The sequence below is a fragment of the Manis pentadactyla genome, chromosome 11, assembly GCF_030020395.1.
Source record: "Manis pentadactyla isolate mManPen7 chromosome 11, mManPen7.hap1, whole genome shotgun sequence".
Classification (NCBI taxonomy): Eukaryota; Metazoa; Chordata; class Mammalia; order Pholidota; family Manidae; genus Manis; species Manis pentadactyla.
This window is the reverse complement of record NC_080029.1, coordinates 124,012,545-124,028,677: the sequence shown is the minus strand read 5'-3', so window position 1 is coordinate 124,028,677 and position 16,133 is coordinate 124,012,545. Positions and strand designations below refer to the sequence as shown.

Genomic DNA, 16,133 nt, shown 5'->3' with positions numbered 1-16,133 from the left:
CACAGAGAACACAATGGGCTCGGGTATTCATAAAACACAGATGTTATGTTGAACCCAGGGACAAGAACCACTGGCAAGTTTCGTAACAGAGAGCTCCTGTTTTCAGTGTGGCTGTAACTCTCAGAACTTTACATACTGTGCAGTTACTACCTAAGGCTGTTCAATTGCTTTGGAACCTGAAAAGCATTAGCCCTAAGGAAGAGATTTCTGTTCTTGTTACAGACAAACTGACTCTACAAGGTGAAAGATACTGACTCCAGTGATGCAACTTACTAATTTCCTGTTGTGAACAGAATGACAGGAAGAAAAGAATTGCACATTTGTCATCAGCTACAAAACAGAAGTGCTTCTTCCATCTTGGAAAGGCCAAAGGCCACCATTTTCATACATTTGTAGCTCTATAACCTTTTTTCCTCTGAGTAAAGCAACTCATCTAAATTATGAGTCCATCATCTGCCAAGTTTTTTCCTTTCTCAATGAAATCACTTGACAGCTAATAACTGAAGGAGAAAGTCTACTCCTTGGGGCTTGCTCTGTTTTAAAGGTTCAGTGTTTTTGAAAATTAAATTTCCTACATGAAAAAAAACTTTTTATAAGCTGACAGCCTGATGTTATAGCATAATGCAATTTTTTCTTCTTTGGCTATAAAAACTCAACTTATAGTGGTTTGTACATTTAACAATACAAGCGCTTTCCACTGGACACAGATCAGTTAAATCATCCTTAGAAAGCCATATCAATCAAATTATCTATCTGATTTTAGTTCTGTTTATAGAAAAAACTGTTATTTTTCTTAATATTTAAAAGTTGATGGGATGATATATCTTTTTCTAAAGAAATCAGGACAGAATATTTATGAATAGCAAGTAGCATAGGCTTTGGGGTCGGAGAATTATGGGTACCAGTCCTGGCTCAGCCATGTGAAACCTTGGGCAAAACTTAACTGCCAGCTTTTCTATCTCTAAAACAGGTATAATAATATTTTGCATGGTAGTCATGAGAATAAATGAGAAAGCATATGTAGAACATCTAATATAGTTCCAATAAATAGTAGCTTAATAAATGACATGTATTATAATTCCCTTTATTAGTTGATTCCTCATGCTCCAATCCAGGAGAGGAACCTCACATACCCACACGAAAATTAACGCTCGGTTGGTTAACACCAACACCAATGCTTGTTAGTACCTGAAAAGTAGGCAGATCAAGAGCTGCAAAGCTGTTGAAGAAACGTAAACTCTGAATGGCCACTTGGACCGTGTTCTGCGTGTAACTCTCCTCGGGCCCGGCAGTGCTGGGGTCGGAGATGGCGCCGTGGAGGAGAACACAGTACAGCATGTGCAGGACTCCGGCCAGGTCTGTGGCCTGAAGGGCAGCCGCCAGCCCTGTGGGATCCTGGCGGTTATTGTCGAATATGCTGCATGACCTGATAAAGAATGTCAACATTTTTATCGGTCAAAAAGAACATGAGAAGCAGACCGTTAAAAGCAAACCATCTGAGTTGTATAATAAGGTAACAAGAAACCTCAAGGAATAAATGCAGCCCTCCCCGCCCAGGTGCGCTGCGGCGTGTCCTCTTCTCCCCCGGGGGTTCCAGGCTGCCGCCGCAGTGGCAGACGGGCACTTCGCAGCCAGTGCTGAGGCCCCCCCTGCCCTCCCCGCCCTTTGCTGCCTAGGTAGCCCCACCCTGGTTAGATTCTAAGTCTGGGCAAACTGGACAGGGTCCGTGAGAGCTGGTGGGACTTAGAAATTAGAAACATAGCTTCCTTCTGGATACACAAAGAACACTGTCTCAAGGGAGGCAGCGACCAGGAAAGCATGAGGCCTCAAAAGCCCAGTAGTGTGTGGGCATATTGTAGTATGGAAACATCTTAACTGCTTTTGAAGACACAGTTTCATCATCCAGGAGTATAAGCAGGACAGGATGGGGGCAGACAGACTTTTAAGAATAAGCGAGAGCTGGACTAGCTCTACTCAAATCACCATGAAGTCAGTCTAGCAACCGTGGCACGTGGTGCTATGGAAGAGCTAGAAAACAATGGCGATCGCAAAGGAATTCCTAAAATCAGTAGCACAGCCAGCAGGTGTTCACTAAACCCATCTTGCTCCTGAACTCGTTATACACAAAGCACCTAGTGACTGAGCATCTGCAGGTTAGTAAATGGGCTGCCAAGCATTCATTCACCCTTTTTTTTCTAGAAACTGCACCCAGATTTCTCTTTGAGGAACCCCCTCTTCCTCCCTTCCTCATAGCCAATGTGCTTTAGGGGGGCTCCCTGCCTAGTCATTGGCTCAGGGGTGTACAGGCCATAGATAAACTGCATATTTTATCTCTCTGGCTGTTCAGTGTGGCTCAGGAATTGGCACATGTCACAGTCAGAATTAACAGAATGGAGGAAGACAGATTCTTTTGCTGAAATGCTTGGAAAGAAGCCCTCACTTTCTCTGAACTGGGTTTGAATCTGAGATGTAAGTGATGCAGCTGCTACAGCCCACTCGTTCTAACCACCGCACAAACCCCCAGGTCTCCTGGTGTTGTTCCAACCAGGCCAGCTGCCACCCTGCCCGGGACACAGCTTTTCTCAGGTACCAAGTCCTTGCTCGGTGCCTTCCTTCAATCTGCTAGGATCTGTACGAGACCGAGCGGAAGTGTTTTTATTTCTGGCATTGATGACACTCTTCCCTATTTTTAACACTGATGCCGTCCCCCATCCCTGCTTTATTGTTGTTCCTTTCAGCTGGAATCTGTACTGGGAACGAGGCAGTAGAGATCTGTGCTCATCTCATCAACTTGCCCCGAAGCACTCAAGAGATGCCACTAATTAAATAAGAATTCAGAAGTGCTGGCTGGCAAATTTCTAGTGTCTTGTCTAGTTTTCTAATTCATAACTTATCTCTTCCAAAGGGATTATTCTACTCATTTTAATTTACTAGTTGCATCAAAGTAGAGTTTTGTTCATAACTATGGTAAGCATTTATTTCCAGAATGAGCACTATTTTTTATATTACTAAAAATACGAGATGAGATTTTAAACTATGTTATCTTCTCAGGAAAGCGGCTCTTGTGAAATACTGTCAGCTGGTTTATACGGCAGGATTGCTAAGTACACTCACATCCTTCACCGCAGCCCAATCTTAGTTTTTCATAGTTGGTAGAAGAACTATTGGTCTCCTCATTGCACACATGAAGCAGACGAGGCCTAACAGATGAGGTGGGATGTCTTAGGTCATACAAATTTGCCAGTGGTGAAGGCAGGAAGACCACGAAGGTCTTCTGACTCTTTGTCCAAGGACCGAAACATCCAGGCTAAAGAGGAGTGACCTCTTCACTTCTCTCTAAGCCTTAAGGCAAATCTTGAGATTTACTGAACACTGTCAAACAAAGTACATAGAGACTGTCATGTAATCTTGTATCATGGAGAGACACTTTTTGTCTTATGGGACTCAATCAAAACAAGGTTAAGAAATGATATTTATTTGCTTACAGGCATATCTGAACCTTTACACAAATTCTGTTAGCTAATGTCAGTTGGCCTTTCCTTCCAATATACCACAGAGTAAGGGGTCAGACCATTAGAGACATGAGTAGAGATTAATGTGTCTGAGTTTATTATATAGGCTCTAAAAAGGAGTCTGTGTTTGTTTAACACCAACTGACTGATTTTCAGAACCAATGACACATCAGGACACATTTCTTTCTAAAGCTAATTTCTAATAGGCTTTCAGAGCCTTGGGGATGAGGGGCACCACTGCCAGGGACAGCACTCCTCCTGCTCCGCGACTTGGAGTGCTGACTTCCCCTTTACTGCTTGTGTTTTTAAAGCTGATTTTCAGCATATTCAAATGCAGATATTCAGGAATATAACTTTATCATTTAAAACACTTTGTAATGATCTTTGCAAACATTTATTAAGTGACATGGATTCACTGCTATTACTTCTTCTAAAGAATAAATATTTTTAAAAATGTGTAGGTCATCAGAATAGTTTCTCCTCTCTCCACCCACTCCATTATTTAGGAAACTATTAATCATAGATTATAAAACAACACATCTCAGAATCTTTTGCAATATTCTCCTGATGAAATAAAAATGTTGATTCAGAAAAATCAATTAAATAATCAAAGAACTCAGATGTGTAATGGGTCAAAATGTGTGTAATACTGCTTTATGGAAAATACTTCATTTTAAAGTCAGCCCACAGGACATACTGAGTGGAGGGGAGGGGAGAGGGCTGGCCTATGCGTTCGGCTTCCACAGGACTAATGCAGACCTGAAGGGACTTTAGAGAATGTTTACTTTTGATTTAGTCTGAAATACAGATAATTTGTCCATGAACAGGGCACTGGCTCCTGTTGGTCTTAACTGTCAGTTATAATCACTTTAAGTCTAAATGTTTATAATAAAAAACTAAAAGGTCTTATTCATATCAGGCATGGGTTATAAAGTTTTCTTTTAAAAACACATAGAAGACATGAAAAATCAGATGTGAAATTTTGTATATTATACTCAGAAATCTTTGTAAGTTTAATGGATTTTAAAGTATTTACATTTGGTCTCTAGAACTCAAGATCTTAGTGGTATATTCATTTCTGTTCATTAAAAGCTAGATTCAATTAGGAAAAACTATAACTGGGACATCAATATTCCTGCACAGTACCTGAAAACCCGACTTTGCCTTAAAAGGGAGTATATCTGGGCAAAAAAAGCAGTGATTTGTGTGGGCATAAATCAAGTGCCATCCAATCCCTCTTCGGTATTTTAAACCACTTATGGACCAGGCCTTAGTTGGGCCAAAAAGCGGCTGTAACAGTTCCCGACACTACAACCCCTTCTCCCCTGTTCGCTCTAACCTCCCTGGTCCCCACATTTCTGGCCTGGTAATATCCTGATCTCCCTCAGTGCTGGTGATCTTCTAGAATGCTCTAGCTTGTTGGATTTTGGCTTTATTCACTCTTTTAGTTCCGGAATCCCTGAGCTCTCTTGTGAGAACCTCTAATTCTAGCACCTGAACGCAGAGAACTCCACTCAAAGGTCTGCACAGTGTCGGGAGTGAGTGGGATTAAGCCATGGTCTCTCCCAGTGGTGGGCATGGACTGTTCAAGAATTATTCCTTAGAGGCATTCCAGCTTTGGGCTCTTAAGTATGGGGATATTCTGGGAAAACTGACCTGTACCCAGAGATATCATCATTCACCAGGCTTGTGGTGAGCACAAGGGGCATGCTGATCTGTCAGAGACTCTCTATTCAAAAGCAAAAGCACCTGAGCCCCAGGAATAGTGACTGTCTGTGATATGCAAAGTCAAGGAAGACCAGGTCCTTGCCTAGAGGAGGTTACAGTCTAATAGCGGCAGGTGGATGGATGTTTGCTATTGATGCTGGAACAAATTATCACAAGCTCGTGACTCAAAACACTACCTATTTATTCTCTTAGTTTTGGGGGCCAGAAATCCAAAACAGGAATCACTGGAGACTCTAGGGGAGATTTATTTCCCTGCCTTTTACAAACTTCTGGAGAACGACTGGTCCCTAAGCTCATGGCCCCTCTGCCACCCTCCAAGCCAGCAGCACACTACTCTGAATCCTTCTCTTATGCTGACTTTCCCGCTTGCCTCTTTCACTTACAGGCACCTTTGTGATTACCACCCGGGTAATCCAGGATCATACCCTTATCTCAAGATCCTTAAATCATTTCTGAAAAATCCCTTCCGCCAGGTTTTGGGGATTAGGATACAGGTATCCTTGGTAGAGGCATTATTTTTTCCCCCAATTTCTTTTACTGCAGTAAGATACACATAATATAAAATTTACCACCTTAACTATTTTTAAGTGTACATTTCAGTGGTATTAAACATACTCATCATTTTACACAGTCATCATCACCAACCATCTCCATCATAGCTGTAACTCGTCCATCATGTAAAACTGAAACTCTATACCCATTAAACATAATTCCCTCCTTCCCTGGCAACCACTATTCTACTTTTCTATCTTTATGACTTTGACTACTCTAAGTACCTCATATGAGTGAAACCATCATACAATATCTCTGGCTATTTCACTTAGCATAATGTCTTTAAGGTTCATCCACATTGTAGAATATGCCAGAATTTCTTTCCTGTGTAAGGCTGAGTAACATTCCATTGTATGTATGTACCACATTTGGCTTATCAATTCATCCAATGATGGACACTTGGGTTGTTTCCACATTTTAGCTACTGTGAATAATGCTATGAACACTGGTGTACAAATAGGATTTCTAAACCCTGCTTTGAATTTTTTTGGATATATACACAGAAGTAGAGTTGCTGGATTATATGGTAATTGTATTTTTAATTTTTTGAGGAACTGTCATAATGTTTTCCATAGCATGTATACCACTTTACATTCCTACCAATGATGCACAAGGGTTCCAGTTTCTCCACATCCTTACCAACACCTATTACTTTGTTTTCCTTGATAGCAGCCATCTTAATGGGTATAAAGTGCTATCTCATTATAGTTTTGATTTGCATTTCCCTACGATCAATGATGATGGGCATCTTATCATGTGCTTATGGGCCATTTGTGTTATCTTCCTTGGAAAAATGTATATTCAAGTCCTTTGCCCATTTTTTAATAGAGGTTTTTGTTGTGTTTTAGGAATTTTGCACAGTTTCTGAATATTAATTTCTTATCAGATATAGGATTTGCAAATATTTTCACCCAGTCTCTTTATTCTGTTGCTTCTTTATTCTGTTGATATTGTCTTTTGATGCACAAGTTAAAAAATATTTCATAATGTCTGACTGGTATTTTTCTTTTATTGTCTGTGCCTCTGGTGTCATAGTCAAGCAGTTACTGCCAAATCCAATATTGTGAAGCTTTTGCCCTATATCTTCTTCTGAGTTTAGTGGTTTTAGGTCTTATATTTAGGTGTTTGATCTATTTTGAGTTATGGTGTTAGGTAAGTGTCCAGCTTCACTCTTTTGTATGTGGATATCCAGTTTCCCCAGAACCATTTGTTGATGAGACTGTCCTTTCCCATTAAATGCGTTGGCATTCTTGTTAAAAATCACATGATCATATATGTGAGGACTTATTTTTGGGTTCTCTGTTCTATTCCATTTTTATATATGTCTGTCTTTATGCCTGTACCACATTGTTTTGATTACTGTAGCTTTGCAGTAAGTTTTGAAATCAGAAAGTGTGAATCCTCTAGGTTTGTTCTTCTTTTACTTCTTTTTTTGGTTTGTTTGTTTATATTTTGGTATCATTAATATAAAATCACATGTGCAACATTGTGGATACTAGATTCCCCCCCATTATCAAGCCCCCACCACATACCCCATTACAGTCACTGTCCATCAGTGTAGTAAGATGTTATAGAGTCACTACTTGTCTTCTCTGTGCTAACTGCCTTCCCCGTGCCCCCCCCTATGTTATGTGTGCTAATCGTAATGCCCCTTATTCCCCTTCTCCCTCCCTTCCAACCCACCCTCCCCAGTCCCTTTCCCTTTGGTAACTGTTAGTTCATTGTTGGGTTCTGTAAGTCTGCTGCTGTTTTGTTCCTTCAGTTTTTTCTTTGTTCTTATACTCCACAGATGAATGAAATCATTTGGTACTTGTCTTTCTCTACCTGGCTTATTTCACTGAGCATAACACCCTCTAGCTCCACCTATGTTGTTACAAATGGTAGGATTTGTTTTCTTCTTATGGCTGAATAATATTCCATTGTGTATATGTACCACCTCTTCTTTATCCACTCATCTACTGATGGACACTTAGGTTGCTTCCATTTTTTGGCTATTGTAAATAGTGCTGCGATAAACATAGGGATGCATATGTCTTTTGGAAATTGGGATCCTACATTTTTAGGGTAAATTCCTAGGAGTGGAATTCCTGGGTCAAATGGTATTTCTATTTTTAGTGTTTTGAGGAACCTCCATATTGCTTTCCACAATGTTTGAACTAATTTACGTTCCTACCAGCAGTGTAGGAGGGTTCCCCTTTCTCCACATCCTCACTAGCATTTGTTGTTCCTAGTCTTTTCTATATTGGCCATCCTAACTGGTGTGAGGTGATATCTCTTGGTTTTAATTTGCGCTTCCCTGATAATTAGCGATATGGAGCATCTTTTCACGTGCCTCTTGGTTATCTGAATTTTTTCTTTGGAGAAGTGCCTGTTCACATCCTCTGCCCATTTTTTAATAGGGTTATTTACTTTTTGGGTGTTGAGGCGTGTGAGTTCTTTATATATTTTGGATGTTAACCCCTTGTCGGATATGTCATTTGCAAATATATTCTCCTATACTGTAGGATGCCTTTTTGTTCTGCTGATAGTGTCCTTTGCTGTACAGAAGCTTTTTAGCATGATGTAGTCCCATTTGCTCATTTTTAATTTTGTTTCCCTTGCCCAAGGAGACGTGTTCAGGAAAAAGTTGCTCATGTTGATAATTCAAGAGGTCTGCCTATGTTGTCTTGTAAGAGTTTTATGGTTTCATGACTTACATTCAGGTCTCTGATCCATTTTGAGTTTACTTTTGTGTATGGGGTTAGACTAATCCAGTTTGTTCTTCTTTTTCAAGACCTGTTCTGGCTATTTTGGATCCCTTGAGATTCCATATGCATTTCAGGATGGGTTTTTCTATTTCTTCAAAAAACCATGGATGGAACGTATAGATTATTTTGGGTAGTAGTGACAGCTTAACAATATTAAATCTTCCAATCCATGGACATGGAGTATGTTTCCACTTATTTATGTCTTTTCTAATTCCTTATAGCAATATTTTGTAGTTTTCATTTTTAAGTCTTTCATCTCTTGGTTAATTCCTATGATTTTTACTCTTTTTGATGCTATTGTATATTGAATTGTCAATTTCATTTTCAGCTTGTTTATTGTTAGTGCATAGAAATGCAACTTATTTTTGTGAGCTGACTTTGTATTCTGTTACTTTGCCAAATTCATTTATTAGTTTTAACAATCTTTTTATAGAATCATATCATCTGCAATCAGAGAGAATTTTACTTTTTCTCTTCTGATTTGGATGCCTTTTATTTATTTTTCTCATCTAATTGCTATGGTTAGAACTTCCACTACTATATTGAAGGGAAATGGTCGAAGTGGGCATCCTTGCCATGTTCCTGATCTTTTCTATATTCATTGTTTCACCATTGAGTATGATGTTTCCTATGGTATTTTCATATATGGTTTTTATTATGTTGAGGTAATTTCCTTCTATACCTTATTTGTTGAGTGTTTTTATCATGAAGGGGTTTGAATTTTGACAAATGCTTTTATTGTATCACTTGAGATGATCATGTGGTTCTCCCCTTCATTCTATTACATTGATCTATTACACTGATAGATGTTCATATGCTGAACCCTTCTTGCATTCCAGGAATAAATCCCCCTTCGTCCTGGTGTATAATCCTTTTAATATGCTGCTGAATTTGGTTTGGTAGTATGTTGTTCAGGATTTTTACATCAATATTCATAAGAGATATTGGTCTGTAATTTTCTCTTTATGTAGTTCCTTTGCCTGACTGTGGTATCAGGGTAATGCTGGCCTCATGGAATGAGTTAGGATGTGGTCTCTTTTCTTCAATTTTTGGGAAAGTTTGAGAAGGACTAATGTTAATTCTTCTTTAAAAATTTGTAGAATTCACCAGGAAAGCCATCAGGACCTGGGATTTCCTTTGCTTGGAGAATTTCAATTACGGACTCCATTTCCTTACTAGTTATAGGTCTAATAAGATTTTCTATTTCTTTGTGATTTAGTGTTGGTAGGTATTGTGTTTCTAGGAATTTGTCCATTTCATCTAGGTTATACAATTTGTTGGCACACAATGTTAATAGGACTCTCTATAATCCTTTTTGTTTCTATGAAATTGGTATTACTGTCCCCATTTTCTTTTCTCCTCTAGCTTTACTGAGGTATAACTTGACAAAACAGTAACATATTTAATGTGTACAACATGATGCTTTCATATATGTATACATTGTGAAATGGTTCCTACATTCAAGTTATACTACCTCACATAACTGTTTTTTTGGTGGAATGCTTAAAATCTACTCTCAATAAATTTCAAGTATACAATACTGCATTGTAACTAGAATAAAACGGAACACTTCAGAAATCTGAGTGACACTTTGTGCAGGGTCCACGCTTACCCTCTCTGTATCACTCCAGTTTTAATATATGCGCTGCCAAAGTGAGAACCCTATTTTCATAGTTTGTTTTCTCTCTCTCTTTTTCCCCCCTTAGCTCATTTAGTTGGTTTGTTAATTTCGTTGATCTTTTCAAAGAACCAATTTTTAGTTTCATTGATTTTACATACTGTTACTTTATTCTTATTTCATTTATCTCTGCTGTAATCTTTATTGTTTCCTTTTGGGTTTAGTTTGTTCTTCTTCTAGTTCCTTAAGCTGTACAGTAGGTTGTGGATTACAGATATTTCTTGCTTTTAATCTTTAAATGTTTATATTTGTACATTTCTCCCTTACCGGTGCTTTTACTGTGTCCTCTAAGTACTGATTTGTGGTATTTTCATTAATCTCTAAGTATTTACTAATTTTCCCTGTGATTTCTTCCTTGATCCATTTGTTCTTTAAGACCATGTTGTTTAATGTCCACAAATTTGTGAATTTTTAGTTTTATTTGTTACTGATTTCTAACTTAACTTTGTGATGGTCAGAGAATGTACTTTGTATATCTTATCTTTTAAAGTCTACTGAGACTTAATTTGTGGCCTAACATCTGGTCTATCCTGGAAAATGTCCCGTGTGCACCTGAGAAGAAAGTGTACTTTATTTTTGTTAGGTAGACCATTCAGGATGGGGCATTATTCTGCCTACCACAAATGGCCTATTCATTCATGATTCATTCATTCAACAAATATTGACTGAGGACCTATTTTGTGGCAAGCACTACTCTAGGCACTGGGATTCAGCAGTAAAATCTATGCCCTTTCCTCATAAATTTTATAGTTTCACGTGAGAAGGTAAAATAAATAAAGTAAACATGTAGTATGTCACATGTGCTAAGTGCTATAGAGGAGCAAGGTATATGGTTAGGGAATGATGAAGTAGGTGTTTATTTTATGTAGGTGCTACTTTATGTAGGGCTGTTGGGGAAGCCTTTACTAAGGTGTTACTTAAGCAAAATTCTATGGAAAATGAAGAAGGAAACCATGTGGTTATCTGGGACAAGGGTGTTTTAGGCAGACAAGCAAGTCCCAATGCTTGGAGCCAGAAGCATGCATGACATGTTCAAGAAACAGTAAGAAGGCCCAGGTGGCTACAGCAGGTTGACTGAATGGGAGAATGATAGGAGATGAGGTCAGAGAGGAAAAAGGAAGAAGATTGGGTAGAGTTTTGTTGATCATTGGAAGGACATTATAAGGATTTTATTGAATGAGACAGAAAGCCATTGCAAGGGTTTGAGTAGAGGAATGACATAATTTGGCTTAGGTTTAAAAATAATCACTATAGGGACTACATCAAACTAAAAAGCTTCTGTACAACAAAGGACACTATCAAGAACAAAAAGGCAATCTACAGTATGGGAGAGTGTATTTGTAAATGATTTATCTGATAAAGGGTTAACATCTAAAATACATAAAGACTCAACACTAAAAAAACCAATAACCTGATTAAAAAATGGACAGAAGACATAAACAAACATTTTTCCAAAGAAGACACAGATGGTCAACAGGCACATGCAAAGGTGCTCCACATTGCTAATAATCAGGGAAATGCAAATCAAACCACAAGAGATATCACTGCACACCAGTCAGAATGGCCACTATCCAAAAGACAAGAAATAACAAGTGTGGTGGGTATGTGGAGAAATGGGAACCCTAGTGTTGGAGGGAATGTAAATTGGTACAACCACTGTGGAAAGCAGTATGGAGGTGCCTCAAAAAACTAAAAATAGAAATACCATATGATCCAGTAATTCCACTTCTAGGAATTTACCCGAAGAAAACAAAATCCCTATTTGAAAAGACATATGCACCCTATGTTTACTGCCACATTATTTACAGTAGCCAAGATATGGAAGCAACTAAAATGTCCATCAGTAGATGAATGGATAAAGAAGATGTGGTACATATACACAATGGAATACTATTCAGTGATAAAAAAGAAAAAAACCTGCCATTTGCGACAACATGGGTAGGCCAAGAAGGTATTATACTCAGTGAAATAAGCCAGGCAGAGAAAGAAACACCATGTGATTTCACTCCTTTGTGGAATCTAAAAACAAAGCAAAACAAAATGAACAAAATAGCAGTAGACTGAGAAGTGACTGGTGGTTACCATGGGGGAGGAGAAGGGGTGAATAAGAGGGGAGGATGACAATATCCCAAGTTGGAGAGATGAGAAGAAATCGGAAAAGGAAACAAGAATAGAAACCAGTAGGGTAGGAAGAAATCCAGGGAAGTGTGGTGTCTTAGGAACATAGTGAAGATAGTTTCAAGGAAGAGGGAACAATTAATTAAAAAGTTTAGAAATAAATGACTAAAAAAAAGGTTGAGATTGCAGAAATGATTGTTAAATCCTATTGTTAGCAATCAACTATGAAAGTTAGAAATGGGAGGAGGGACAGTAACAAGGTATTAGAATATAGCTTTCAACAATAGGTAAGGCTTCATGAATTAGCTGCCTACTGCTTCAAATGAGGGAACAGTGTGGCTTGATTACCAATGAATATAATTCAATTTTGACTGAATTAACAGGAGTACAGTGTACACAACTAGAAAAACTGCTTCACTGTACTATATAACTACTCTGGAAGTACTGGGTCCAGCCCTTGACACCACACTACAGGTGTCACACTTCAGGACACTGATGTACCAGAAAGTTCCCAAGGAAAGTGATTTGTGTAGTAAAAGTATCTGCAAACAATGTCACCTGAGGAACAGTTGAAGGAATTGGGAAATTTATCTCAGAACTGGAGGACATAAAGGTTATCTTCAAACTGAACAGGTATTACACTGTTGCTTATGACCCCTTAGGAGAAAAGTTATCTGAAAGCAGATAGTGATATACTTATGGAAGTTTTTCTAACAATTAGAACATGCATAAGTTAAACGGGCTGCTGGTGAGGTATTACATTCTTCCGTTTCCTAGAATAAGTGGAGAATCACGTCTATTGAAGTGGCAGAGGGCACTTGAGACTCAGTTGGGCATGGGACAGGATAATGTCTAAGAACCTATTAAATCCTGGAATGTTGTAACAGATGTGAGTCTACTTTGAAAGTTATTGTCTCCTATACACACACACTGACACACACACACCCTAACCCTATGTTTTATGTACACAGCAGATGTTGAAAATAGCTTACTTTATGCAGACCTAATTTGGAGCCCTGTTGAAGGGATGACCTAGTGGAGATGTGAGAGTGGAAGAAAACTCAAGGTAGAAAAGATGTATGCGTAAGCACTGTACGCAGTCTGGATATTTGATTAGAAGGGAGAAAAAAGCACAGGGACCATTAAGGAGCCAGACTATTAGGTAGGATGAGGCTGCTGATACTTGGGAAGATTTCTGATGTGCCTGATTGTGAGTATCAGTTGAGCTCAAAGAACTTCTGGGAAGGAAACCTTTCTGGGGAGAGAAGTGATAGATGATGAAAACAGATGGACGTTCTTGCTGCTTGGGATCAACAACCCGGAAGGGGGCTGGAGAAAGAGCAAGACAAAGAGGACACCAATGGGAAAGGAGGGTAGAGGGTGAGGCCACCAAGAAGAGGCTCTAGATTCTAGCCGCGGTCTGACGGGGACCCAGAGAGTGGAAGATGAGGCGATGGGCTCAGGACAGTCCGGGGACAACTGACGGCGAAAGGAAGGAGGGCAAGGAGGAGCCCAGAGGGGAACGCAGGCAGCTCTGGGGACTGGCAGCACAGCGTGGCCCCAGATCCCGGACCTGCAGGCCAGGGCTGCTGTCTAGGGATGCCTCTCAGACCTCTCAAGTCTGTGTTCTCTCATAGTCACTGTAAGCAGCAAAAGGTCCTGTGCTGACTTTGGCTGTTCAGCTGGTATTTTGGGCTTCTCTGATCTTCAGGACTTCGACTGTTAGGCTAAAGCAGCTCTGCCAGAGAGGCTCTGCTGTGTTGCCAAGCAAAGGCATCACTTCTGCTGGGTGAGCAACTGGGAAGAGAAGAGCTGCCATAGCAGGGGCTGTTTGATGACCGCATTCCCTCCGAGCTGGTCTTTCCCGCTTCCATTCTTGGCCCTCTAGTCCATTCTCCATGGAGTACACATATGCTCTTTTTACTTTTTGAGTAAGCAGATCATGCTTAAAATACTCCACTGGCCTCCCATCACACTCAGAATAAAACCCACACCTCTCCTCTCTCTGTCCTCATCTCCTGGCCTTTACTTCTCTGACTTCACCCCTTATTTTGTTTATTGGTTTATTGTGTTTTTCTCCTATTAGACTCTAAGTTTGCTAAGAGGGGATGTTTTGTTCACCACTGGATCCCCAATAGCTTGACAGTGTCTGGCACATAGCAAGTGATCAACAACTAATAATGAATAAAGATATGCTAAAGCAATAAGAAGGAAGTGAGGGAGAATTGATCTCAGCAGGGCATACCAAAGGAATGAGGGCCTTGGATATCTCCTTCTTACCTTAGAGGAGAAGTTGAGATGTGGGCTGCCCTTCTTTCTATGCTAAGAGTGGGCCCAGGAGAAATGCAAATAAAAACCACAATGAGGTATCACCTCACACCAGTTAGGATGGCCCCTTTCCAAAAGACAAGACACAACAAATGCTGGCAAGGATGCAGAGAAAAGGGAACCCTCCTACACTGCCAGTGGGAATACAAATTGGTTCAGCCACTGTGGAAAGCAATATGGAGGTTCCTCAAAAAAGTAAAAATAGAAATACCATTTGACCCAGTCATTTCACTCCTAGGAATTTACCCAAAGAAAACCAAATCCCTGATTCGAAAAGACATATGCATCCCTATGTTTATTGCTGCACTATTTACAACAGCCAAGATATGGAAACAACCTAAGTGTCCACCAATAGATGAATGGATAAAGAAGATGTGGTACATATATGCAATGGAATATTATTCAGCCATAAAAAGAAAAGAAATTCTCCCATTTACAACAACATGGATGGATCTAGAGGGTATTATGCTCAGTGAAATAAGTCAGACAGAGAAAGACAAGTACCACATGATTTCACTCATATGTGGAGTACAAAAACAAAGCAAAACAGAGGCAACAAAAAAAATAGTAGACTCATAAACACCAAGAAGGGACTAGTGGTTACCAAAGGGGAAGCGCTGGGGAGGGAGAAGGGGACTAAGGGGCACTGTACATCACAGTCACAACACAGGTCACTGGGACAGCAGTGCAGCATGGAGAACACAGTTAATGACTGTGACATCTTACTATGTTGATACAGCAACCACACTGGAGGGGGTGAGGGCTTGATAATGTGGGTGAATGTTGAACCACTGTGTTGTGTTTGTGAAACCATCATGAGACTGTGTATCAATGATACTTTATTAAAAAAAAAAAAGGGTGGGCACAGGAAATGGAGCCCCGGCATACAGGTCAAACATATACACTGGTGTTTGCTAACTCTGCCAATCAATTGCTATTTCCTGATTTTTTATTTTGTTTCTAGCATGGTGCTAGGTGTCTCAAGTGGAGCTGCCAGGACAATCTCTTTCCCTAGGGAAAGAAGTCTTTTTATTAATGATATAAAACATATTCACAGGACAAGGGAGCTAATGAATGAGAAGTAGAAAAACATCAAGTAAGAAGTGTAAATAGCAGAGATGCCATTTCATCATACCTGAGGCAAGCATCCCTCTGAATTGGATAAGACTGGATTGGATTCTAGGGGACAGAAATTAAAGATAACTAAGGTTTTTTGTCTTAAAATCTGATCAGATGACTAGAATCATGAGCAGAATAATGCAGTTAGACGAACATCCAACTTTGGGTGAAAGCCCAGGAAATTAGAATCTGACATACTAACTATAAGTTCCTGGTAGAAACTGCCAGCAGGAATTCCAAGAGGAAATGTCTATCAGGGCCTTGTTATTAAAACGGTTTATATCTTAACTTGCTACTGGGTTGATTCACTTTTTCCTATTTTTCCTATTTTCTTTTATTGTAATTTTTCAT

At 39.5% G+C, this 16,133-nt stretch overlaps 1 protein-coding gene and 1 non-coding gene across 6 annotated transcripts in view; both read right to left on the bottom strand.

Moving 5' to 3' along the window:
• Positions 1-16,133, bottom strand: part of SCAPER (S-phase cyclin A associated protein in the ER) — a 539,898-nt gene that overhangs the window by 31,753 nt on the left and 492,012 nt on the right. For all 5 annotated transcript variants that reach the window (XM_036907601.2, XM_036907605.2, XM_036907603.2 and 2 more), the window contains one exon: positions 1,189-1,426. In XM_036907601.2, coding sequence (XP_036763496.2) covers positions 1,189-1,426 — 238 coding nt within the window. The remainder of the gene's footprint in view (positions 1-1,188; positions 1,427-16,133) is intronic.
• Positions 10,095-10,200, bottom strand: LOC118923757 (U6 spliceosomal RNA). Its single transcript, XR_005029321.1, has one exon. It is a non-coding gene; the product is annotated as a U6 spliceosomal RNA (small nuclear RNA).